Source organism: Pelophylax lessonae (genome assembly GCF_965119305.1).
Source record: "Pelophylax lessonae genome assembly, chromosome: 6".
Lineage (NCBI taxonomy): Eukaryota > Metazoa > Chordata > Amphibia > Anura > Ranidae > Pelophylax > Pelophylax lessonae.
In genome coordinates this window covers 72,808,691-72,835,327 of record NC_138773.1, presented here as the reverse complement: position 1 = coordinate 72,835,327, position 26,637 = coordinate 72,808,691, and the positions used below count along the sequence as shown (strand labels likewise).

At 44.5% G+C, this 26,637-nt stretch overlaps 1 protein-coding gene across 1 annotated transcript in view; it reads right to left on the bottom strand.

Annotated features, from left to right (window-relative positions):
• Positions 1 to 5,395: 5,395 nt before the first annotated feature.
• Positions 5,396 to 26,637, bottom strand: part of RAB40C (RAB40C, member RAS oncogene family) — a 65,038-nt gene continuing 43,796 nt past the window's right edge. Inside the window, exons 3-7 of the mRNA XM_082261374.1 lie at positions 23,818 to 23,878; positions 15,087 to 15,147; positions 12,496 to 12,573; positions 8,245 to 8,467; positions 5,396 to 6,493 (exon numbers count right to left, since the gene is read on the bottom strand). Coding sequence (XP_082117500.1) covers positions 6,198 to 6,493; positions 8,245 to 8,467; positions 12,496 to 12,573; positions 15,087 to 15,147; positions 23,818 to 23,878 — 719 coding nt within the window. The 3' untranslated portion in view covers positions 5,396 to 6,197. The remainder of the gene's footprint in view (positions 6,494 to 8,244; positions 8,468 to 12,495; positions 12,574 to 15,086; positions 15,148 to 23,817; positions 23,879 to 26,637) is intronic.

Below are 26,637 nucleotides of genomic sequence, written 5' to 3'. Positions count from 1 at the left end.
GGCTGCCATTGTTTTTGTTTTGCACCATCTGATACGTAGCTACCCAACCAGGAAGCTTTTCCCGAATCGTACGACAAAAATCATACGGTTTGTACGCATTGTTGAATTAGATGTTAGTATCATGCAACAAAATGCGAACGATAAGTTGTCCGATTATCTGAACGTGTGTACGGGGCTTAAGGGGGGCGCTACCTCACTTTGGAGATTTCTTTTCAATTCCTCTTGTATCTAAAAGATAGAAGGTGAAGGATAATCTCCCAAATGAGACATAGATGGCAAACAAACGTAACAGGTGACTGAAACGATCGCTGCCCGTGTAACACATATATGATGGCAAACAGTGGCCTTTATCTACAACACCCCACACGTGTGTCAGGAGGCAGCTGATGTTTCTGTGCCGAGTACGTGCTCATAGCACAGAGACTGAGTGTCAAAGACCGTTCTCATTCCCCACTATCAGTAGCCAGCACAACCAGATTCCAAAAATGTGGCCATTGGGACAGCCAATCACAATGGTCATATGATCGGCAACCCTTCCTGCCCCACGGGCATTCAGAACCATTTAGACGCCAAGGTAAAACATTCCCTACATTGCCCAAAATTTAAAAACAAAAATGGCTTTAAGTATACAGTACTTTTATTGCCTAAGAAGCCCTAGGCCAACTAAACAGTGACGCATCTTGTGGCTTCGCTATCCTTCGACAACCTGGCTTTAGACATTTCACTACACTTTGATTTTTTTTTTTTAATTCGTAAAAGACTACACTTCCCATCACAACCTGAGTCTATTCATATAAAGAGCTTAGAAACTACATTTCTAATTTTAAACATTTCAATAATTCTAACATTTTAATAAAACTATGCTTATTCTACATTGCTGTGTATTTGGGGGCATTACATGTTCTAACCATTTAGTAAAGATGCCTGGAAAAATGCAAACATCACAAAATGGGTTTGAAGTGACACAAGGTGCAATCTTTCCACGCGGTTTTCTTTTCAATTTATTTATTTTTTTTACATCATTGCGTTGCTCTTGTTGGGTCATTCTTCTAACATCTAAGGCCCCATCACATATGTATTATACTGAAGGGGGGGGGGGGGGGTTGAGGGCATCCCCTTTTATTCTCTTGGTTATCTTCCTTGTAATAAAGCCTTATGGTAGCCAGTGACCTTACATGACACAAGCAGATGGTCCCATTATGTAATGATGACAAAATGATAATGAAGGGAGAAGAATACACAGCCATAAATTAAGCAAACCTTTCACTTGGTGCCATAGTCAGGGGACTCTCTGGGGTTGATTTACTAAAACTGGAGTACAAAATCTGGTGCAGCTCCGCATGGTAGCCAATCAGATTCTAACTTCAGCTTGTTCAATTAAGCTCTGTCAAAAAATAAATATATATATATATATATATATATATATATATAATGTTTTTTTTATGCAGAGCTGCACCAGATTTTGCACTCTCCAGTTTTAGGAAATCAACCCCTCTGTTGTCAATGGAAGTAGGAAAGCCAAAACATCTTCCCAAAAAAAAAAAAAAAAAAAAGTGTCTTCCCCCTCTTTTGCCTATATATGAGGTCTACAAACTTTTCAGAATGAGAGCTACATTTTTTTTATTCGCAGGACAAAAAAAAAAAAAAATCTGCATGAGAGCCGATTCACATATATGAGAGGACAGACAATGCATGTGATGCGGAGCACACTGCTCTGCAAACCACAAGCGATGTCAGTGCGATGCAAATTCAGCCAGATTGTATGGCTGAATTTGCATCGCATTCAGACACCACTCACACAGGACCCTTTTTTGGGTCCGCACCAGAATCGGATCACAGAGGTGTTCTCAGCAATGCGATCTGATTCCTGTCTGAACTGACAGTTTGCACTGCGATATGCAGACTGATCTGGAGGTGTCGTTAATTTTGTATTGACACTCCCAGTGATTCGCATATGGCAGTGTGAACTGCCTGCAAGTTGAATGTGATGCGGAAACCCGCAGTGGATTTGCAGGGTTCCCGCATCGAATATGTGTGAACTGGGACTCGGTCCTCCCCACTAGTACCACCACTTTATTTTAGAAGCAGAGACTATATTTTAGGTAGCCTCTACTGACCTTAATCCTCACTTACTGACGGTTCACATTATAGCAATGTCAGACATCGCATGTGATATGCACCACACTGCTCTGCAAATCACATGCGATGTCTGTGCGGTGTAAATTCAGCCATACAGATTGTATGGCTGAATTTGTATCGCACTCGGACCAACATCGTGCAGGACCCTTTTTGTGGTCCGCACCAGAATCGGATCGCAGGGGTGTTCACATCTATGCAATCCAATTCCTGTCCAAATTGACAGTTCCCACTGCAAAAGGCAAACCAATCTGGGGGTGTCATTAACTTTGTATTGCCACACCCAGCAGTTAGCATATGGCAGTGTGAACTGCCTGTGAGTCAGATGCAATTCGGGAACCCGCAGTGGATTCGCAACGTTCCCTCATCGCACCAATGTGAGCTGGCACTTACTGCACATTGAGAATATGCCACTGACACTAGCTGGGGGCAAAATTTGGCCCGTAGACTGTAATTAAAGTGGTTCTAAAGCTTAAACGTTTTTTACTTTCACATATTCCTTACATTAAGGTAAAAAATGTTTAGGCATTGGTTTTGGCCCCTCCCCCTCATTTAATCCAGCATTGTGCATGTCTACAGGTCTTCTTTCCCCCACTTCTGTCTCACTGGCTTTGCTGGGGCACTGGCTTCCGCTGCCGACAAAGCCAGCGACAAGGGAGCCGGGGGGGGGGGGGGGGGGGTGTATACGGGGGAGGGCCAAGTGCTGATGTCCGTGTCAACAGACGCAGCGGGGAGTGAGCAACCAAAAGTGCCCCTATAGGAAGTGGGGGCCCTGGATAGAGGAGGAGCCAGGAGCGCCGGTAGGGGACCTGAGAAGAGGAGGTTCAGGGCCACTGTGTGCATTACCATTGCATAGAGCAGGCAAGTATAGGGAGGTTTTTTTTTTCTTTTACAATTACTTCATGCATTAAATGGTGAGACCTTCTGCTTGAGCATCGTAACATCAATGATTACAATGATACTGAAAGAATGCCGTTATGAATTGGCCTATAACAGCATATGGGAAAATTATGAAAATTGGTCCCGACCCCTCCAGTACTATATATTTAGATGGATCAGTCACCTCATAGCAGTCAGATGTCCTCAAACAAAAGCAGCATAACGCATTCAATTAAAAATTATAATAATATAAAAAATTAAAAAGAAAACATGTGGAAAGAAAGAAAAATACCATCATGTGTATAAGAACTCATTATGGGATAGGTGCACTTTTATTGGCCCTTTTATATATACATTACATATGCTCAGAAATGTTTCATTAACCTGCAACAGCTTTTCAATGCCAAAATAGAGAAGGCCACCAGCCAAGATAAATGTAGATTTGATGTGGTCAAACCATGAAGTGGGCCTGATTTCTCAGCATCTGCCAGATTTGCTAACAAAAATGCAACTTGCTTCATAGACAGGCAAACAAGGATTATGTACTGAATCATGCAAGTCTAGGTAAACCAAGATGGCCGTCACCAAGGCATAATCCTATGTAAAGTGATAAGCACCTTCCTTTTGCTGGTCCTGTGTATAACCTGATCCAGGGGTTCAACAAACTGGATTATGTGAGCGTAAAGAACGCGTTTTATAACCAAACCACACTTTTGTATTCCATTGTCCACAGTCTGAAAGCCTCACTGCCTGTACTGTACTGATGAATGCTGAAAATTAACAAGAATCATCTCAAATATACCATTTCTAGGCAATGTACCTCGGGATCAAATGACTCGAACACTCAAACAAAATACAGATTACTGGAGAGGTTCCAAGATGGTAATACACCCCCCACAAGTATGCGATTTGTTGTGAAGTAAAGAAGTCACATGCAGAGGTGTATGAGATTTGAACAGACAACAGTCCTAACTTCAGTAATCAGACTTGAGGTTTATGTTGTTTCTGAAAAAGGCCTTAATCTAAAAACACAGAGGTAGAATTTACACTTTTGTTGGGCTCCAGATGATTCTTTCAATGAGCAGTGGGTCTAAAGTGCCATTTTGTGCTGGAGAACAGAAAGCAGTAATGAAGGAGGATCCATTTCCAGCCATTCTGCACACACCATTTCACACAGGTCAGATCTGGTTTTGCTCAGTAGGGGAATCCGTCCAATGATCCCCTGCTGAGCTGAGTGGCAGGATGACCGGTCCATGCCTACTCCGCTTATGCAGAGTGGACACAGACACAGCCCCCTCTCCTCTCTAGGCAGCCAGATGTAAACTGATTAGCTGTTTACACCTGACTGCCCTCCGATCTGATCAGATGGAGAGGGAACAGATCGCCTTCTGTTTTTTGTTTTTGCCGGATCAGACCCAGAGAGCAGCCGGGTGTAAATGGACACAAGTCGGTTTACATCCGGTGCGCCATAAAGGAGAATGGAGGGTCTGGCTGAAAACTGGACAGCCGGACACAATTGGACTTCTGGTTCAAAAGGGGCCCTAAAGTGTAAGCAACAAAAAATGATAAGGTTTAGAAACCCTCAACCCTTTACTACTAGCTGGGCCTTTATCAGAGCGATTTCATTTCACCTGTTGTTGTCAGGACACCGATCTGAACAACTGACAGAGAATCTTCAACAGGGACACAGATAGGGACGCCCCCACCTTAACATCTTCAGGTGGGAGGACACCTTCTCTTATTTGTGGATCACTGACTGCCTTATTTCAGGCCTTGGTCTGCCAGATACGCTTGGCTCCAGAAGATATGGTGGACTAGTCTTTGGTGAAGGGACCTTGACTGTGAAAAATGCGTTTGTCTAATAACTTGGCTGTGGTCTTTAATAGAAGATTCAATTTGTTTATTTTTTTTTTATCTGTGTTGCTGCTGGAGATTTTCCCTTAGGGCTCTTTCACACGGTTCGCCTCCGTAGGCGGATCCGTGCTGCTCAGCAGGGATCGATCCGCGATCCCCGCTGAGCCGGCGGATGACAGCTCCGTCTCCGCTTGCAGAGCGGAGAGGGAGGTGTCACAGCCCCCGCTGCTCTCTATGGGGGATCGGATGAGAGCGGACCGCCTGTCCGCTCTCATCCGATCCGATCCCTGAACGGATGGAAAAATAGGGTTTCCATCTGTCCAGATTTCACGGTCAGGATCGGATACGGGTGGCAGCGGGTGTCTCCGCTGACATCCGCTGCCCCATAGAGCTGCATGGAGGATCCGATCAGATCCACCTAAAAAACTGACAGGTGGAGGATCTGATCGGACCGCCCGTGTGAAAGAGTCCTTACTGTCCAGTAAAGAATGGTTTCACCAGACACGAAGTAAGTGAGGTGAAATCGCTGTAATGACACCATGGATAGCAATAAAAACCCGAAAAAGGTTCTACTCCTTGCTCTATGCAAAACAAAATTTAAGTTCTGGTTTACTTCAATTTGTACATTACACTTTTTCTTATAAAATTAGCCCGTTTACATGGAAAGTAATTTACAGAAACTGCAGCGAAGGAATGTATAAATGTTGCTCATGGCAGCTAGATTCTAGCTACCATTTTGCTAGAAAAGAAAATGAAATCTTACACCTAACTGGTTGCTTTGGGTGACACTTTTTCCTCCACGTTTGGTCAGTAGCTCCCAGTGTGATGCAATATTATAGAAATCCATGCAGTGGTTAGTAGCAGAAGCCCCCTGTTTGTCCCTTTGATAAGGGAAGGTAGGATTGTTAATTATTTACAGCATGATACAGAAGTGTTGTATAGTCAGGCATTATATTTATAAAAAAAAGTGAGGTGTCCGTTAATATATATACTTATTTATAAATAAGGAGGAGGTAGGGGAGCGGTCTTAGCACAGTACTGCCCCCAGGGGTAGTAGAAGTGAGTCAGAGCCATCATGCAGTGTGTCACCCTTGAAGGAATCAGGATTGGGTGTATGGTGACAGGAAGTCAGTCAAAAAGGTACAAGATGGACGTCCTCCGCTACGATCACCGCCTTCCATTTGCCAGAAGATTATAAAAATGGCACAAACACGGACTGGCATCCACGCCCACTCAGGTGCCCCAGGTGCAGCTCACAGGAGCATCCTCTCCACATGGTCAAATGGATGGGCACACTTTATCAGCCCTGCACATTGCAGATTTCCATGCTAAGAGATCTTGCAGTTGCTTCTTGAGCAGTTCTGAGGGGGACTCTGAGGTGGTCTAATAGATTTGGATCGTTTTAGACTGTTGCCTTTGCTCCCCCCACCGCTTCCTGCGGCCCCACCGCCACCACCAGCCACAGAGTAGGAACGTCCATGCATCATCACAGCATTCATTCCGTTGGCCATGGAGAAGGATTTGAGGTGGCTCTTAATTGCCACTGGCAGAGGAAGCTTATCGATGAGGTGGACAGGTGTGCAGGAGACAATAGATCGGCAGCACAGATCTTGCAGGCTGAATACTGGGGAAGAAAAATGCAACATGTTACAAAGATTCCACAAACATCAGTAGAGTGTAAATCACCTTAAAATTTGATTAGCCATGTCACTGGTCACCTGTATTAATGCGCAGAATATATAGTGGAACATTTCTGGACTACAAATACCATCCACTTCGCTATATTTGCTGTGTTTCAGCAGCTAATCCTGTATCTGCACTGTTCCTCATCCCTCCAGGTAGCTATAGCCATCCTTAGAGATCAGGTGTCTAATCAAGACATATTCCAAAATGACCACTATAGTAGACATTAGCCTTCTTTTACAGTTTATACTACCAAATCATTAGCACTGCCATCTGTAACCCCCCTCTAGCTACCTTGTTGTCTCTGGCTTCAATAGTTTTTGGAGGCATTGACCCAGAATAGGCATGCAGCCAGTGAAGACAGATCTGTATACTTGTCTACAACTATGACTCAGAAAGTACCAAGCCAAAGGATCAGCAATACAAACAGAAAAACCTTTGCAGAAGAAAATCAGCAGTGGCATCTCCCTTTTTTGCTCTGTCAGCACCTGGGAGTTGTCACTAGATTTAACACATTCCCAGGAAAAGAAAATTAGCAACTATAATGGTTTTCCTACTTATCTAATCAAACAGAAGCAAAACTAGGAGTTACTGAGTGACATTGCAGGTAATGGTCTTACACTTCGGGAAACCCAACATTAGCAGGTCAGCAATCTTAATATGTCACTGAGGCAAAAAAAAAATATATCACACTGATGCAGCTCTGCGAGCCGGGTTTTGCATGGGCACAGTAGCCCATTCATTAGAATGGGCTGCCGTGCCTCCTGAAATGCAGGGAAAAGGTCCCTGCTCCATTTTCGAAATGGCAGCCCGCATGGGAACTGCCAGTCCAGGGTGGTTCCCAGGGCAAGAGTGATTTCCACTGTTTGCGATTGCTATTAGGATTAGGGGCATCCGCACACATCTACTGCGTTTTTCTGTGCGAGTGGTTCCCACTGTGGGTCCACACCAGTTCCGGAAGCCACAACCACTCGCACATAAAAACGCGGGCGATGTGTTTGGGTGCCCCTAATCCTAAAGGCAACAGAACAGATGTAAACCTAACCTAAAAGCAATTTAAGCTTATTTTTTTTGTGTGGATAAAAGGGGAGTTACAACCGTCAGTTTTTATTGCTATCTGTGTACCATAAAGGACATTTCCCTTTGCTTCCTGTCCCAAAGCCAAAATAGGAAGGGAGAGGGAATGCCAGAGTGTCACCATTGAAACCTTAAATTTGGGATTTTCCCTTACTTTCTATTTTTCCTGTTTACCATTGTTCTCGAAAGGGAGAGGGCAAATATCTCTAATAGGAGCACAGACAGCAATAAAAAACTGGCTGGAGTTTTAATCCATCTACACAGTATCCAAATCAAAAAAACTGAAAAAAAGGAAGTAGTTTTGCCTTTAGTGACACTAAGTCTTCATACAAAATGTGTCAACAGCAGAGCCATGTGCCCTGTGAATAAGGTTTACAAAAAGATGTGGATATCTTTCACTGAAAGCACACAAATTATATTGGCATTAAAAAAAACAAACACACATTTTCTGCCCGAAATAAGAAAGTTTGTAATATATAATGGATGGTTATCAGAATTGCAACCAGAAGCGGTTTGTCCAGCATTAATCCATAAACACAAGATGTGTTCCATTTACTCTATGTACCTAACATTTCTAACACTGTCCCCTTCCCCTCTTGACACACACACACACACCTCTGTTTGGCCTCCAGATCTTCTCCATTCCATGCCTCATGAGGACTATTCGAGACAGTTCTGTGAAGGACTCTGTCACATTGAAGTTGCACAGTGGGCTGACCTCAAAAAAGGTCATACCGTTTTTCTCGGCATAGGCCCGAGCCTGTTCAGTGGGCACCTGCCGCTTGAAAGCCAAGTGCAGCCTATTTCCCACCAAGATGCGAGGGACCCCTGGAGCATGCTGCAAAAATAAAAAGGCAAAAAGTTTTGTTTTTTTAAAGATAATTTAGAAAACTGGAAACTTAAAAAGGAAAAAAATACAAGTAACTAAACTTTAGAAAGGAAGCAAGGGTAAATCTCCAATTGTAACACAGAAGGAAATCCTTTCTACAACCCCCATCATCTTTTATTCCCTTCTGTATCTCCGATATAGATTTTTACTCATTTCTGGTCTGTTAAAACTGTTGTCACTGTGACAGAAAGCGAGTGAAGAGCTCTCTAAAAGAGTGAAATGGCAGTAAAAACCTGACAGGAGTTCTAATACTTCCCATTCAGGCCTATTCAATCAAGGGTCAGGTTCCTGCTTTCCCTGTAAAGGCTCATTCTACTAGAGCCGTCAGTGCCTCTTGGGCTTTTCACCATCAGGCTTCTGTGGCTCAGGTGTGCAAAGCGGCGACCTGGTCGTCTGTGCACACTTTCACAAAATTCTACAGAATTGATGTACTGGCATCCTCGGATGCTTCCTTTGGCTGCAAAGTTTTGAGTGTGGCAGTTGTTAGAAGAGATGTTTTTTTTTTCGGTCTCTTTCTGGGGTGGTTTTTCTTTGTTTTTCTGGGTTAGCTCTGGTTTTGAGCTTTTTTGCCCTGTGGGCTCAGGTTGTTTTCTGGCCCGGTTGTTTGGTTGACTTTTTGATAGGTTGCGTTTTTCCCACCCCTCACACCTGCACTGCTTTGGGACATTCCAATAGTGAAGGCTGTATGGCCGGGCGGCGACTGTCAGAGGACGTAGGAGAAAATTGAATTTTTGTAAGAACTTACCGTAAAATTATTTTCTCTGAGTCCTCTGACAGCCGCCGCCCCCGCCCCTCTGGTTCTTGGATCTGGGGGTTATTGCCTTCCCGGTACTGCTTGCTACAAACTGAGGAACAGCGATAACTGGTTCAGGATAATGGCTGAGGGATGGCCCCCTAGAGGTGTGTCTAAGTATAGAAAAGTTTTAATTAACCTTTCAAACTGCCTAGCTTGCTCCTGCAGAGGGCGCCATTACCCACTAGTGAAGGCTGTATGGCGGGGCAGCGACTGTCAGAGGACGTAAGAGAAAGGAGGATTTGCATTTCATTTCAGCTTTCCATGATTCTGAAACTACAAATCTTTGTGACATGCAATTTTCACTATGTTAAAGCAGTGAGGCTGGAACATACAATCTGTTGCTACCCTTCAGCATGTTACCCAAGGCGAATAAGTAAACAGACAGGGCCCCTCCATTTGGGAATAAACTGTTAAACAGTTTGTCATTGGAAATAAAAGATTGAGAATGAAATAAATAATGCACTCACTTGAGGAAATGAAGGTTGTGCATGTCATCTGTAGGATGGTGGATGTCTCTTGAGCTGTGCAGAGAGCAGCTGGTGTGGGAAAAGGATAGATGTATTCATGGAGCGTACAAAGGATGTGGACGTATGAACGTCATTGTCGTGGAGACCCAAAGCTTATCTGATCTACCCCGAGCGGGCAGACAAGACCTGGACGCCACTACACTGCAGGGTAGTTAGTGCTCCTGGCCTCTGCAACACAGCAGCCCTGGAAATCATCCATCCAGCCGCAGAGCACCACACAACATCCGGACACCACCACCCAATTGACAGCTTGCTCCAGCCTCCATCAGCTGCCATCCACCCAGCAGCCTGTCATTCCTTCTGCAGCCGCTGTTTGCTCCATGGATTCATCTATCCTTCCCACACCAGCTGCTCTCTGCACAGCTCAAGAGACATCCACCAACCTACAGATGACATGCACATTCTTCATTTCCTCAAGTGAGTGCATTATTTAATTCCCTACTTTTTACTTCAAATGACAATTTGTTTAAACAGTTCATTCCCAGATGGAGGCGCCCTCTTTATTTATTCAAATATCTATTAAGTATTCAGGACCTATTAATAAGGAGGAGCTGCCACCACCACCTGTGTTTACTTGTTTTTAAAATAGACTTGACCTCTTTTTTATTTTTATCTACTAGAATTACAGTGGCGCCGTAGTTCCTTTTTATTATTTTTAATGTTACCCAAAGCTAAGGTGGAGTTGACAATGTCTAAGTAGTACTTCAAGAAGATTATGGATCTCAAAACTCCTTCACTACATGCTACAGGATATACAGAAGGACATTTACTGTTTTTACAGCAATCTACCTGTCTTTACTCTGTGTAGTAATAAAGAAGATAGACTCCTAAAGATCCTGGCTTTTTAGGCTCATATTGTTGAACATCTAGGGTTTATCAGTATTGTCATCTACTGATTCAGACGGAATTCTAGCCTGAGATAACCAACACGGACCATGTGTAGATTATCTTAGGCCACCATGCTCTAAAATGGTGGTCATTTTGCACTGGGATTGGGTGGTAAGCTCATTGTAGATGTAAACTGTATTTACAGTCATGAATGTTAAAGTTCCATTCTAATATTTAAACAAAGTTCACTTTATTAATAAGAGGGTAATATTCACGCCATTAAAGAAACACTGTTATCTTGCACATGCAAGGTAATAAAATCCTTCCAAAATCCCCCTTATACTCGCCTTACCAGCAATCTTTCACCACTCCCTCCTCTACAGTCATCCACAACACCAAACCTGTCAGGGTATGGCAAAGCATGTGACCTCTTCCCGGTGAGTGCTCGAGTCTAGCAGCCAATTGCTAGGCTCTGCCCAATAACCAGAGGAGTGATGCCACTGCTTCTTCGGGTCGCCTTTACCAGTTTCAGTGTCTAATGCGGTAAAGGCGGGAGCGATAGTAAGGAGAGCATAGGAAAGTAAAGACTTGGCAGAAACACTAACTTTGCCCTGCATGCACAAAGTGACAAAGTCTTCTTTTAACAGACAGCGAGGAGAGTTCTTTTTAGGGTGAATTTATGGTACTGAGCAGCCATGACAAGCACACTTAAAGTGGAGTTCCACCCTAATTTTATACTTACCTCCATCTTCTCGCTCTGGGTCACCTGAAAAAGAAATGGATAATCACATTTTTTTTTTTTACTTACCTCGTAGCGAATAAAATATACTTACCTTACTTCCTTCTTCCTCGGCCGCAGCCCGTCGTCACTTCCTGGCTCTGCAATGATTCCTGGGAGCTGAACGTTATCGCTCCCAGGAATCATTGCGCCTGCACCGGCCCCGACGTCAGTTCCGGGGCGCGCGCGTCATCCCCTTCTAAACAGCTTCTGGGCATGCCCAGAACCTGTGGAGGGATGACGCGCGCGACCCGGAAGTGACGGCGGGGCCGGTGCAGGGCATCGTGGGACCGAAGGCGGCGGAAGAGGATGCCGAAGAGGATCTCGTTGGCTTCAAGCTGCCCACATCTGAGATGGCAGCGCTGGACAAGATGTTTTCAAGGTAAGTATTTGTCCTAACAGGTAAGTGCAACCCAGGACAGATCAGAGGCTAGCCATTGTGGAATGTACTAGCCCTGACTGTCCCGGGGGTATTTAAAAAAAAAAAAAAAAAAAAAAAAAAAAAATTCCAGGGTGGAACTCCGCTTTAATCTAGTCTTCTAGATTAAAGTGATTGTTATTTTAAACAAAACAAAATCGAGACTTTACAAACATGTTATACTTACCTGCTCTGTGTAATAGTGTTGCACAGAGCAGCCCAGATCCTCCTCTTCTCAGGTCCCTCCTCGGCTCTCCTGGCACCTACCTCCTGTTGAGTGCCCCTGCAGCAAGCAGTTTGCTATTGGGGGGGGGGGGGGGGGCAACCGAGCTTCAGCTCCCCTCTCTCACCTGGTTGGCTCACTGAATTTGATTGACAGCAGAGGGAGCCAATGGCGCCGTGCTGTTGTCTCAGCCAATCAGGAGGGAGAGTCTCGAACAACCAAGACAATCCTGCAACATCGCTGGATAGAGATGGGCTCAGATAAGTATTAGGGGGCTGCTGTACACCGAAGGCCTTTTATCTTCATACATAGAATGCATTAAGATGAAAAAAAAAACCTTCTGCCTTTACAATCAGTTTAGATGTCATTGTTACCAGATTACTTAATGCAACTCCAAGGCAGGTTACCTCGTCTATCTCTTTGATCCATCGATCAATTCCATCAAAGGACCACCGGTTGGTGATGTCATAAACGAGGAGGATGCCCTGAAAAGCATGATAGTGTTAAATACATGGCATACCGCAATAAAAAATTAATAAAAACAGTCTGACACAACAGCATTTCTGGAGTATATTTACAGAATACATGTAAAATATAACTAATCCTCTGTGATCTTGTGGGACAATATTTGTTATAACATTAAAGAAGTGCTCTCCAAACTACGGCACTTTGCTTGCTTTTATCCAGCCCTTGGGGCATTATTCCCCACCAATGTCAGCAACAGTGGTGCATAGTTCCTGCCAATGACACCAACAATGGGGCATTATTCCTCCCATTAGTACCAATGATGGCACGCTATTCCTCCAAATGGACACTATTCTTTCCATTGACTCCAATGATGGGGCACTATTCCTTCTATGGACACCAATGATGGGGCACTATTCCTCCCACTGACACCCCTGATGGTGAACTATTACTACCCCTAATACCAAACATGGTTCATTGAATACTCCCCTCTGACACCAGGACATTTTCTACTTCCATTGACCATAATGTGGCCCTCCAAAAGTTTGATTAGAAAGTTTGGAATCCCCTGCAATAAAGGAAGCTACAGGCAGCAAAACCTGCTGACACAGTGATACAGAAACTGAAACCTGCATAGTACATTTCAATACAAAGACAATGGGGTTGATTTACCAAAGGCAAATATACTGTGTACTGCAAGTGCAGTTGCTCCAGAGCTTAGTAAATGAGGTAAAGCTTCAATTTGCCAAAAAATACCCAATCACATGCAAGAAAAATAAAGAAATGAGCAGAGCCTCCCCTCAGCTCTAGAGCAATTGCGCTTGCAGTGCACAGTATTATTTGCCTTTAGTAAAATCAACCTCAATGTATACAAATCTTGTAACCGTTCACTGAACATTTGCCAGTTTACAGTGGGTATAGAAAAGAATCATCCCCCTTTAAAAATAATCACATTTTGTTGCTTTGCAGCGTAAAATGAAGACCGAAACAGGTTTTGTTTTATCCTGCTGCATTTACTAGTGCAGCGTATAACATCCAAGTGAAAGCTATAACACCAACATGTCAGAAAATCAAAAACAGAATCACGGAGTTGGAAAAAGAATCCCCTCCCCTTATGTCAGTATTTTGTTAATCACATTTTGCTTTAAATTACAGCCTTTAGTCTGTTGGGATGTGTCTATACTAACTGCACATCTACACTTGCAATATTTTCCCTCTCTTCTTTGCAGAATTGCTCAAGTTCAGTTAAATTTGATAGTGACCATTTGTGGACTGCAGTCTTCAAGTCATTCTACTGATTGTCAATGGGGTTGAAGTCTGGGCTCTGACTGGGCCATGCAAGGACATTCACTTTTTTCTCCTTCAACCACTGTGTGGTCATTATTTCTGTGTGCTTTGGGTCACTGTCATGTTGGAAGATAAACCTTCTTCCAACTGACAACTTTCTGGCAGAAAGAGACAGATTTTACTCAAGAATTTGATGGTATTTTGCACCATCCATTTTCCTTCAATCCTGACAAGTGCTCCAGTCCCTGCTGCACAGAAACACCCCCACAATAGGATATTACCACCTCCATGCTTTACCATAGGAATGGTGTTATTTGGATAGTGAGCTGTATGGGATTTCCAACAGACATATAGTTTGGTGTTGAAGCCAAATAATTCAATATCAGTCTCATCTGACCACCTTAAATGCACCTCGAAGATTCTGAGGCCACACGGAAAAAGGTTTTATGGTCATATGAGACTAAAATAAATTTGGCCTCAACACCAAACGATAGGTCTGGTGGAAATCCAGCACAGCACAGCTCACCATTCAAATAACACCACTCCTACAGTAAAGCATGGGGGGTGGTAATATCCTGTTATGGGGGCATTTCTCTGCAGCAGGGACTGGAGCACTGGATAGAAGAAAAAAATGGATGGGGCAAAATACTGTCAAATTCTTGAGGCAAATCTGCTGCCCTCTGCCAGAAAGTGGTCAATGGGAAGAAGGTTTACCTTCCAACATGACCAAAAATGACCACACAGTGGTTGAAGGAGAAAAAGGTGAATGTCCATGCATGGCTTAGTCAGAGCCCAGACTTAAATCCCATTGAAAGTTTGTGGAATGACTTGAAGACTGCAGTCCGCAAACCATCACCATCAGATTTTACTGAACTTGAGCAGTTCTGCAAAGAGTGGGCAATTACTGCAAAGTCTAGATGTGTCTCAGTGAGTCACTGAGAGCCTGAGCCAGCCACTGCTGCCCTCTCCACAGCCCAGCGCTTCAGTGAGCGTGGTGGCTGGGGTTGGCAGATCAGAGAGCTGGCGACAGTCATCAGCTCTCTGCTCAAGGAGCTCGGAGAACCGAACGATCGGTGGCGTCTTTGGGTCAGCAGGTAAATGTATGAAACCACTCTGGAAAATCACCAGTGGGTATTAGAATTAATTTACACCAGTATAAAAACACGATTTTTAGCAGAGTACTTTTTCCTGGGGTTTTTTGTGAAACTTGTAAAACAATGGTAAAATGTTGTTTACTTGATCTTACCTGAGCGCCTCTAGAATAAGACCTAAAGATTGTGCAAAACCTGCCTTGGCCAGATGTGTCCCTGTTAAGGTAAAAAGAAAAAAAAAAAAAGAAATTAATCAGGTCAGAGGTCAAGAAAAACGACAAAACTTTTGTAGTGCTGGTAGCAATTTAAAATGAAACTCCCGCCTCAACTGCCATTTTCTCTAGTATCACACAGGGGAAAAGTTAAAACCTCTGTCAGATAGCAACTGCAGCTTCTTGGTCATGCTCCTGGTCTGGCCTGTGCACCATTCTTATGGCCATCAAATATGAGGCAACCTCAATGACCATTAGTAAAGACAAGAGGGTGAGAGGGGTCAGGCAAAAAGTGTGAACAGGAAGCTGCAGTTGGTCTTCAAACTAGGGATGCATCGATCCGATATTCGGATCGGATATCGGCGCCGATATGGCCAATTTAGCTGGATAGGGGGATCGGTAACATTGACTGATCCACTGGCCGATCCGGTTTTTGGTTAGTAACGGCTCAGCCATCCCTTACTTGGTGCAGTAGTAGTATGGGATGGGAGCCGCTACTTGCTGTATAGTCCCGGCTCACAGGCGGAGTGATATCAGATACACTCCGCCTGTGAATGGAGGAGCCGTACACATGAAGCAGAGGCTTTGCTCTGAAATGCTTTGTGAGTAGCTCCGGATCGGTTCCGGTATCGGTGATTTCACAACGCCAGATATCGGTATCGGGTCCAAAAAAGTCGGATCAGTGCATCCCTACTTCAAACATCAGGTTATGAGGATTCCAGGCACAGTAAAAAAAACACGAAAAAACACCACAAGCAGATAAATGGAGGTTTGGTCTCTAAAGCTCTAAGGAGCAGAAACGAGAGGGGGAAAAAAAATAAAAAATTAAAAAAAAGTACCTCCCCACCCAAATATAAAAATTGTCAACATATTATGAAAAGGTGAAACTATTCCTGTAATAACTGATAAAAGTATAAACTTTTACCCAATATCTCCAATATGCCATTTAAAAACGCACACTAACACATTAACAGTCGCGATACAGGTGTACTGATGTACACTTTAGTTTGAAATTAAACCCAACTAAAAGGGAAGAACAATGTCTAGGACTATCTACAATACTGCAAAAGAGCTGCATCATATTCCGATGATACAGGTGTGGAAAGAATTTCTCACATCTCTGTGCCGTGGAGAATGAGCCAAGTTTTTACTGTTTTTGACCCCAGCAGCGTCTTGAGAACCTTCACCACACAAAGGCCAGGATGTTTGACCACCTCTCCTAAATGCCTTTCCTCCTGGCAGGAAAAAAAAAACGCTTGTAAACCCATGTAAATGCGTTTGGGCGCATCAAGAGCTTTGGAGTTAATTCTTTTCATTGGCCAGAAGAATTGATTCTGGCTATTGAAATAAATGAACGCTCAAATACTAAACGTACCTAGTGTTATCACGCATTGAGACACGTCAAGCGTATTTTCTGTCAAAATTCTGCAGCTCCTGGACTCTGGCAGTGTTTTTTTTTTTTCTGCCTCTAAACGCCTATGTCTGCATGGACACATAGGGGTTGATTTACTCAAGGTAAATAGACTGTGCACTTTCAAAAGTGCAGTTGCACGCTGCAAGTGTAATTGCTCCAGAACTTAATAAATGAGGTAAAGCTTCACTTTGCAAAGAGTACCCAATCACGTGCAAGAAGTTAAAAAAAATAAAAAAACAGCATTTTTTGAGTGTTCATGATTGGATGAAGAAGACAACAGAGCTTCTGGTAAGTTCTCTGGAGCAAATCCACGTTTGCAAAGTGCACAGTCCATTTGCTTTTAGTAAATCAACCCCAGAGGGTGACAGAGGGGTGTTTAGAAGCAGGAAAAAAAAAAAAAAAAAGCCAGACGCCCTTAGAGCAGCATTAGTCCAGTGTGCGCAAGACCTGACAGTGGCATCCAGGGCTCAGCTGTGAGCTGAACCGCCGGACTCTTCTCACCCAGGCACATTCTCTATAAATTCCTATGAAGAATTTTCTAGTGGAATGGGTGTAATGGCAGCATTATAGGTAAAGGGGAAGATCTCTCTACTGGAATTGGGGTGCCAATTACAGGTAGCAGGATGGATGCAGGAAGAAAAGACCCACTATGGCTGTCATAAGGAAGAACTGATGAACATAGGGGGAAGTGTTAATTGCTGCCAAAGGAGCCATTGGAAAGCCCCCAAGTAAGCCGATTAATGGAAAGGTGTGGGTCTGCGCAGGGGGTTGGAGATAATGGTCTGCCAAAGACCACGTGAGGAAACAAACAGCGCTGAGCATGGATGTGTATACAGGAACTAGAGCTGCACGATTCTGTAAAAAAATGAGAATCACAATTTTTTTTGGTTTAGAATAAAGATCACGATTCACGGTGTAACATCATCCTTCACATCATACAAAAAATAAAAAAATTGGGCTAACTTTACAGTCTAGTTAAATTTTTTTTAAGAATTCATTAAAAAGTGTATTATTCCCCAAAAAAATGTGTTTGAAGACTGCTGCGCAAATACAGTGTGACTTAAAAAATTGCAACAACCGCCATTTTATGCTCTAGTCTACGGCCTCTACTAATATAAATTTTATATATATATATATATATATATATATATATATATATATATATATATATATATATGAATAAAATGTTTGAGGGTTCTAGGTAATTTTCTAGCAAAAAAATTGGATTTTTGACTTACCATAAAATCCATTTCTCTGATGTTGGTTGATTGACGGACACAGCTCCTGATCTTCTTAACCATTGGGATATACTGCCCCTACAGGAGTAGGACACTAGGCAGGGAAAAAAAAAAAAAAAAAAAGTCTGGCTACGTCTATGGGCAGTCCCAGAGGGTATCCTCCCTCTCTCTGCTATAGGTACTCCGTTTTTTTTTTTTACAAGCAGTGTCAGAAGACTTACAACTCCACAGAAGGGTGGGTGCTGTGTCCATCAATAAACAGAGAAATGGATTTTACGGTAATTCAAAAATCCCATTTTCTCTTTCTCTTTCGTTTACTGACGGACAAAGCTCCTGATCTTCTTAACCATTGAGACATCCCAAAGCAGTGTTTAATATGAGGGGTGGAAACAGAGAAAAAGAAATTCCCAAGGCTAACTATAGCCAACCAGCTAAACAGGAGCTCAACCAAAACAACTGGCGCTCATCTGAAAAAAACAAACAATACACTCTCAAAGAGGCCTGCGAAAGGCGGAGCCTGTTCCTTAAATGGAATAGGCCTGGATCACCAAATTCAGAATCCAGCCGAACTCCTTCAGAGTTCGTATGGTGATTTCCAGGTTTTCCACAAGAGCAGTAGGAGACTCCGCTCTAAGAAGGAGGTCGCCAAGTATCCTAGTACCCCGATCCCTATTGCGGTAACAATGTTAGCACGAGGGCTAACACTTTTGTGAAGACCCAAGGAGCAGAGGCGAGACCAAAGGGTAAACGCCACAAACTGACAATGCCCCTCTCCCACAGCAAAGCAGAGGGAGCATGGTGACCGGCAAATATTGGAATGTAAAGGTAAGCATCCTTGATGTCGCTAGAGGCAAGAAAATCCCCCTGACGCAGGGATGCCACCCCCCTACAAATGGACTCCACCCTGATTCCGCACAAAGCAGTTCAGCTCCTTGAGGTCCAGGATTGGACGCACCTTGCCTTCCTTCCTTGGGACTGTAAACAGGTTGAGTAACAACCATGAAAACGTTCCGAAGTCGGAACTGTCTTGTACCAGGGAAGTCCAGGGGTCCGGAAACCAGCGAAAACGTCCCTCCACCCAAGATACGGGTGAGGGAGCACCTTAATGCTGAAGGAGCCTTGCCCGCGGGTCTGGAGAAGTCCACTCTCAGCATGCCAGACCAGGTTCATTTGGATCCTCCAGGAGGCCCTGAAAGGCTTCAAGCCCTTGTCAGTCGACACTGAGGGACGAAAAAAACATCTTATGAGCTGAGGAGGGGGGCCTAGGTCTACGACGAGGTTCTTTGCACTTAGTAGCCTGCGGAAGAATAGTACTCTTTCCCTCTGACGCCTTTAATGTCATCCAGGGATCCCCTCAAACAGGCAATCCCCTTAACAGGGGAGATCAGTCAAGGCCTTTTTATAAGTCTGGTCCGCAAACCAGCAATTAAGCCAAAAGACACACCGAAGGACCACTGCTGAAACAGAGAGCCGAGCCACTAGGGGAGCGGCAACCCAAGAGGCATCACAGATAACTGCAGCCCCTAAACCAGCTAGTCTGCCAGCTCAGCAAAGGCAGGGGGGAGCTGTTCTCCCTCCAGGTCACTATGTAAAAGCTTGGCCCATTCGGTCAGAGTGTGACACAGGGCAATGGTAAATACTGGCCTCAGTGCCGAACCAGCCAGAGTGTACATATTTTTAGCGACAATTCTGTCAAAATAGGTGGGGAAAGGAAACACCTTTGCCGCTCTAGATGGCTTGTTAGTGCCAAAGGGAACCTGCGCCTCCGTCAAAGCTGCATCCTCCATCTTCCCGCTCAGATAAAATCAGTGTTTCCACCAGCGCCTTTTCGTGCACAGTTGCAGATGTGGTGGAATCATCCTCACCATCGGAGGATTCCGGGCACATGGTCACAGACTCAGCAGGGTGACCCACGTCTGCGGCGGCCGAATCAGATTCAGGATTTGATGAGACAGATGAGGCTTTTTGCTAGCCCGTTGCCCGAAAGCCACCTCCACCCGGGACATAAAGGACTCCTCTGTCAATGCATCGATGGATGGTTGGAACCCCGCAGCCTCAGAGAGGGGATCAGGAGGGAGATGTGCTCCAAAGACTCCATGGGTCACCAGGGGGATCCCACATAAAGTGTAAAACAATGCTAAGGGACAAACCCCACCGTGCTCGTCAGGCACAAAGCACCAAGCGATCCTCAGCAGAGAGGGAGAGAACCCCACCAGACTCACCACGCAGCAAAAACAGGCACCTGCAGCCACCAGGATAATCTGCACTCTAAAAGCGGGGAACAGGAAGTGAAAAGCTCCAGGAGTCAGCACCAGGGGAGGAGGAGGGGCTCCCACGACCAAAAATCGCAGCCCACAGGGCTGCACTGTCATGTCCGCCGCTACTTTCAATGGCAAACCACAGCAAAATGGACGCTGGACTACACAAACATGGCCGCCATGCATATAAACACAGGCTACAGAAAAATTATGGTACCGCAAGGCTCCCTGGGACTCAGGAAGGATCCCTAAGCCTCAAGGACAGGCCCAGGCAAGACGGGGGCCCTGCAGGAGTCCACACCAGGTACAACCCCTTCTGCTCAGCCGATCATCTGGTCGCCAGCGGCGCACCCCCCATCGCCAGCATAGCGCCCTTCCCCCACCCCAGGAGGTGGACCAAACCACCCCCACAGCGGCAGCATAGTGGATGTGGGGTTGGATGGGGGGGGACAAATGAAGTAGGATGCCTGATGGGAAGGAGGGGAACCCGGGGGTCCGGCCGTCCCAAGGAGGGGCCCACGTCCACCCCAAAACCCTGCAGGGGGAGAGGGGGGGGGGGCGGGAGGACAGCTACTCACCATACCAGGAACAAGGCCATAGAAGTAAGAGGGCTGACGGCCAAGAGGAATGCTGCGACTTCGGCCGAGACCCGGTCGTATGCGACCTCGCGAGGCATTTAATTTGCAGGCCAGTCCCCGTCTGAGGTCTGCCTGTGCTCGATGGCCAGACTGGGGTGACCACTGGATCTAGATAATCCAGCCCATCGCCCAGTCTGGCAGTTGATTGTAGATGTCACAGGAAAAAACAAGGAGAAAAATTTCTATCTAAAAAGAAAAAATTGCCAGGACCACAGATCCCAGCAAGGAATTAGGTCCTTACTCCCTGACTAGGCAGGAAAAAAAATTGAGAACCTTTAACAGAGAGAGGGAGTATTCCCCCTGGGACAGCCCATAAGCATAGCCAGATTCTTTTTCTGCCTAGTGTCCTACTCCTGTAGGGGGCAGTATAACCCAATGGTCATGAGCTGTGTCCACCAATGAACAAAAGAGAAAAATTCCATCTTCAAACTAAAATTTGCCCGAAATAATAATGCACATATTCCACCAACTTCCACCCCCAATCCCACCCGAATGCACACTCCTAGCACAATACTCCCTCACCCCCCCCCCCCAAAAAAAAAATCACCCGCCTAGCACATATATTTTCTTCTTTCTCAAACTTTCTATCCTAACACGAATTTTATCCCCCAAATCCCCCCCCCCCTCCTATTAGCCTAAATTTCCCCACTCCTTCCTGGCACAAACATGCCCTCTCTCCTGTTCCAACCCTCATCCTTGCTCCCCCCCTGAAACTCGTCTCCTAGCACATCCTCCCCCATTCATTCTTCATGGTCTATACAGCGCATGAGATCAGATTGCTCTTACTGTAGATTGCACTGTACACACACTGCCCCCCTCTGTCCTCCAAGCCAAGCGCTGCTCACCTCCCGGCAGCAGGAAATGTGGATGGGGCGGTGTGCGTACAGTGCGATCTACAGTAAGTGCAATCCGGTCTTGTGCTGTATAGAGTATTGTTCTTATGATAGGAGGGAAGCGCACCTCCTCCCTGCTTTTTCCTCTCAAAAGTTTACATACCCCATTTCCTAATACTGTGTATTGCCCCCTTTAACATCAATGACAGCTTGAAGTCTTTTGTGGTATTTGTGGATGAGGCTCTTTATCTTCTCAGATGGTAAAGCTGCCCATTCTTCCTGGCAAAAAGCCTCCAGTTCCTGTAAATTATTGGGCTGTCTTGCATGAACCGCATGTTTGAGATCTCCCCAGAGTGGCTTAATGATATGGAGGTCAGGAGACTGAGATGGTCACTCCAGAACCTTCACTTTATTCTGCTGTAGCCAATAAACAGGTGGACTTGGCCTTGTGTTTAGGATCACTGTCATGTTGGAATGTCCAAGTACGTTCCATGTTCAGCTTCCGGGCTGATAAATGCAAATTTTCCTCCAGTATGATAACATACTGCATTCATCTTGCCATCAGTTTTGACCAAGTTTCCTGTGCCTTTGTAGCTCACACATCCCCAAAACATCAGCGATCCACCTCCGTGTTTCACAGTAGGAATGGTGATCCTTTCATCATAGGTCTTGTTGACTCTTCTCCAAATGTAGAGTTTATGGTTGTGGCCAAAAAGCTCAATTTTGGTCTCATCACTCCAAATGACTTTGTGCCAGAAGGTAGGAGGCTCGTCTCTGTGCCGTTTGGCATATTGTAAGCGGGATACGCATTTGCGTTGTAATGGCTTTCTTCTGCCGACTTGACCATGCAGCCCATCTTTCTTCAAGTGCCTCCTTATTGTGCATCTTGAAACAGCCACACCACATGTTTTCAGAGAGTCCTGTATTTCACCTGAAGTGATTTGTAGGTTTTTTCTTTGCATCCCGAATAAAATATCAGCCACAACTGCCAGGAAAATTGGTTGGTCTACCTGACCGTGGTTTGGTTTTAACAGAACCCCTCATTTTCCACTTCTTGATTAGAGTTTGAACACTGCTGATTGTCAATCTCAATTCCTTGGATATCTTTTTATATCCCTTTCCTGTTCTATACAGTTCAACTACCTTTCCCTCAGATCCTTTGACAATGCTTTTGCTTTCCCCACGACTCAGAATCCAGAAACGTCAGTGCAGCACTGGATGAAAGATGCAAGGGTCTGTCAGGAGTCCAGAAACGTATTGACCTTTTTATACACACACACTAATTACTAGCAAACATCACAGGCGAGGATAGTTACCTTTAATAGCCATTCAAACCCCTTTGTGTCAATTTGTGTGCAGGTTATCAGGACAAAATCACCAGGGTATGTAAACTTTTGATCAGGGTCATTTGGGTAGTTTCGGTTGTCGTCATTAGGATTTAAAAAAAAATAAAAACACAGGTGATTGATAATAAATGGCCTCAGCCAATCACTAACCATGAGTGAAAGGAAAATTTTTGAGTTCTCATTAATATTCTCTGAAAAATGGCCAAAAAAAAATCAAATTCTGCCAGGGTATATAAACATATGAGCACAAGTGTGAGTGTGTGTGTGTGTGTGTCATAAAAACAACCAAGATTTTTTGGCTGCTTTGGTCAAATAATTGAAGTGTTCTATCAGAATAGCGCTACCTATCAGATTCTGCAACTGGAAGTGACAGTCGGATGAGAACAACATACTGCGCATGCGCCCCAACATGGCCGCTATGCGTTACAATAGGTTTCCTAATGTGACAGAACACAAAGCAGAGGCGGACATCTTCTTACACCCAAGCAAGTCTTGAATTTTACATTTATTTTAGCAGATTTCTATTATTATTGTATTAAAGTAAATATAGCGAGAAACCTGCAGGTAGAAGTTGGCAACGGCCATCTTGGTACACCCTGCAGTGCTCATCGACAAACTGAATATATAGTGAAATAGACTATTTCACTTGGTCGCAGTGAAATAGTCTATTTCAGTATAGAATAGAGAGTTTACTGCCAAAATAAATGTAAAATTCAAGACTTGCGTGGGTGTAAGATGATGTCTGCTGCTGCTTCGTGTTCTGCCACATTAGGAAACCAATTGGAACGCATAGCAGCCATGTTGGAATGCATGGAGCATGAGCAGTAAGATGTTCTAGTCCGAACGTCACTTCCGGTTGCAGAACGTGATAGGTTGCAGTATTCTGATAGAACAGAATGGTGTCCTATGGTGTGACCAGACTGGGCCTCTCCCAGCATTTGCCTTACCAGAGCTCAAGCTTGACCCGCCGGCCATCCAGCAGGATAGTAGTGGTTTTGTAGTCAATACCTGAAAGAAAAAAAAAAAAGAAAACAAATTGGAGCAGACAAAAAAAAAAAAACAACATTCCATTTAGATTGATACCTGCCATCTACATTATACATCTAGACAAGCTATGACTGATGCAGATGGGTACTTTTGATATCTATTAGTTTTAATGGGATCAAGTGATGCTTTTTCACAGTTAGCCTGCAGTGCCACCAGTAGGTGAAATGTGATACTGCAGTCCAAGTGCTGGCAATAAAACATTGGAGGCAATTATATCACAAAGGTCACACTAACATGCCAAGCAACTGTAACAAGAGTGGGTTTTGTTAATAAGAGGATGAAGGAATGTCATCACACAAGACATAGGAACCACTTTACTTACATTATGCTGAATCTCTCAAATTATGTTTTAGATCAGCCATTGCAAGTCTAAAGTCCAACTTTATATTAAGTAATCGCACGCTATTCCAAAGTTGAACTCACACTTGCAATTCAAGAGGCTGCTCTGTAACATTTTTACCCGGGGTAGGATCATGGGGGGGGCTATTGCAAACCCATCTGGTGGCGTGGCAAAGGCATGGCGGTTCCAGCACTGAAAGTGCCCATGTTCCTTATGATTTGGAGTTATTTTGCCAACTTTGCCAATTGTTAAAAGTATCTACGCTTTAGCGGTTCATTTGAAGCTGCCAATTATGTGTAGCACCCAAATTTAGTTAGGTTTTTTTAAAGGGTAACTCCACTTCCGTGGGGTAAAAAAAAAAGCAAATAAAGAAAAAAATAATAGTGTTTACAATTGCGACACAAGTCAGATTGTAATTGAATGTTATTAAAAATTACCTTGCCTTCTTAATCTGCAGAGCTGTCATTTTTTGAAAATGTAATGCAATATGGCTACCTAGAGTTGTTCTGTACACAGAATGTATACTGAACACCCCCCAAAACATAATTATCTGCTTGTGCGATTGGCTCACAGATTTTCCCAGAAGTCTGCCTAGGATACAAGCCAGATTTCTGGCATCCCCTGCAAAAAAAAAAAAAAATGGCATTTTTTTTTTTTACTTCCCTTAAAATTTTTTTCTCTGATGTTCATTGACGGACACAGCTTCTGATTCTCATAACCATTGGGTTATACTGCCCCTACAGGAGTAGGACACTAGGCAAGAAAAAAAGTCTGGCTACACCTATGGGCAGTCCCAGTGGGTATACTCCCTCTCTCTGCTATAGGTACTCAGTTTTGTTACAAGCTGTGTCAGAAGAAAATAAAATTCCACAGAGGGGTGGGTGCTATATCTGTCAATGAACATCGGAGAAATGGATATTACAGTAGGTCAAAAATCCTATTTTCTCTTTCGTTCATTGGACGGACACAGTTCATGATCTTCATAACCATTGGGACGTCCCAAAGCAGTGTTAAACATGAGGGGTGGGAACAGCAAAAAATTCCCATGGCTAAACAGTAGCCAAGTAGGCAACAAGAGCTCAACCAAAACAACCAGAGCCCAACTGAAAAAAAAAAAATATACCCTCAAAAAAAGGACCAGGTCCTCTAAAAGCGTAGCCTGCAAAACTTTGTGAAAGTGTGCACTGACGACCAGATGGCCACCTTGCAAACCTGCATGAGTGACACCTGATGACGGAAGGCCCAGGAGGCACTGAGCACCCTAGTAGAGTGCGCCTTGACAGGGAAAGAAAGAACCTGACCCCTGATAGAATAAGCCTGAATCACAGTCTGTCTGATCCATCAGGAAAAGGTCGCAGAGGAAGAGGCAACCCTTTAAGGCCCAAATGGAAGCACAAATAGGGAGTCTGACTTTGTAAAAGACTCCGTAGCTACCAGGTACACCCTAATTGCCCGAACCACATGCAATGCAATTTCCTTAGGAAGTTTTGGCCTGGGACACAGAGAAGGCAACACAAGGTCTTCATTCAAATGTAAATCAGATAACCTTTGGAAGGAACGACAGACAGGGGCAAAGAACCACCTTATCTCTGTGAATCACCAAGAAAGGTGGACAGGATAACGCTGCCAGATCCGACACAACGCACGTAGAGGTGATAGCCAGCAAAAAAGCAAACTTCCGAGACAGCACAAGCAACGAAATCTCCCAAAGTTTCTCAAAGGGAGGATTCTGGAGGACCAAAAGCACAAAATTGAGGTCGGCAACTGAGACCACATTGGAGGAACCAAAATGTCGAACACTCTGAAGAAAAGTACGCACCAGGGAGTGTGGCCAAGGGTCGTTGGAAGAAAGCCCACACACCTGGCCCTTAATGGTACTCAAGGCCAATTTCTGTTCAACCCCCCTGTGAAGGAAGGTCACGTTTCGAGCTACCGAAAAGGAGCGAGGAAGAACCCCAAGAAAAATCACAAAACGCGATGTACGTCTTCCATGTACGATGGTAGATCTTCCTAGAAGTAGATTTCCTAGCTTTTAACAGCATAAGACGAACCCCTATTCTTCAGTACCTGGCTTTCAACAGCAAAGCCGTTAAAGGCAGCGACTGTAAAGCAGAATTGAAGATGTACGTTGGAAAGAAAGACCCTTTCCGGAGGGTAAGAACAAAAATCGATCTTGTAGCCGGACCGTATGACCTTGTGGACCCACTTGTCTTGTACCATGGAAATCCACGGGTCCAGGAATCAGCAAAGACGTCCCCCCACCCCAGATACGGGTGGGGGGGAATCTTCATGCTGAAAGGACCTTGTCTGCGGGTCTGGAGAAGCCCGCTCGACTTGCCAGACCAAGTTCCAGATATGGCCCTTAAGGGCTCCGATCTCT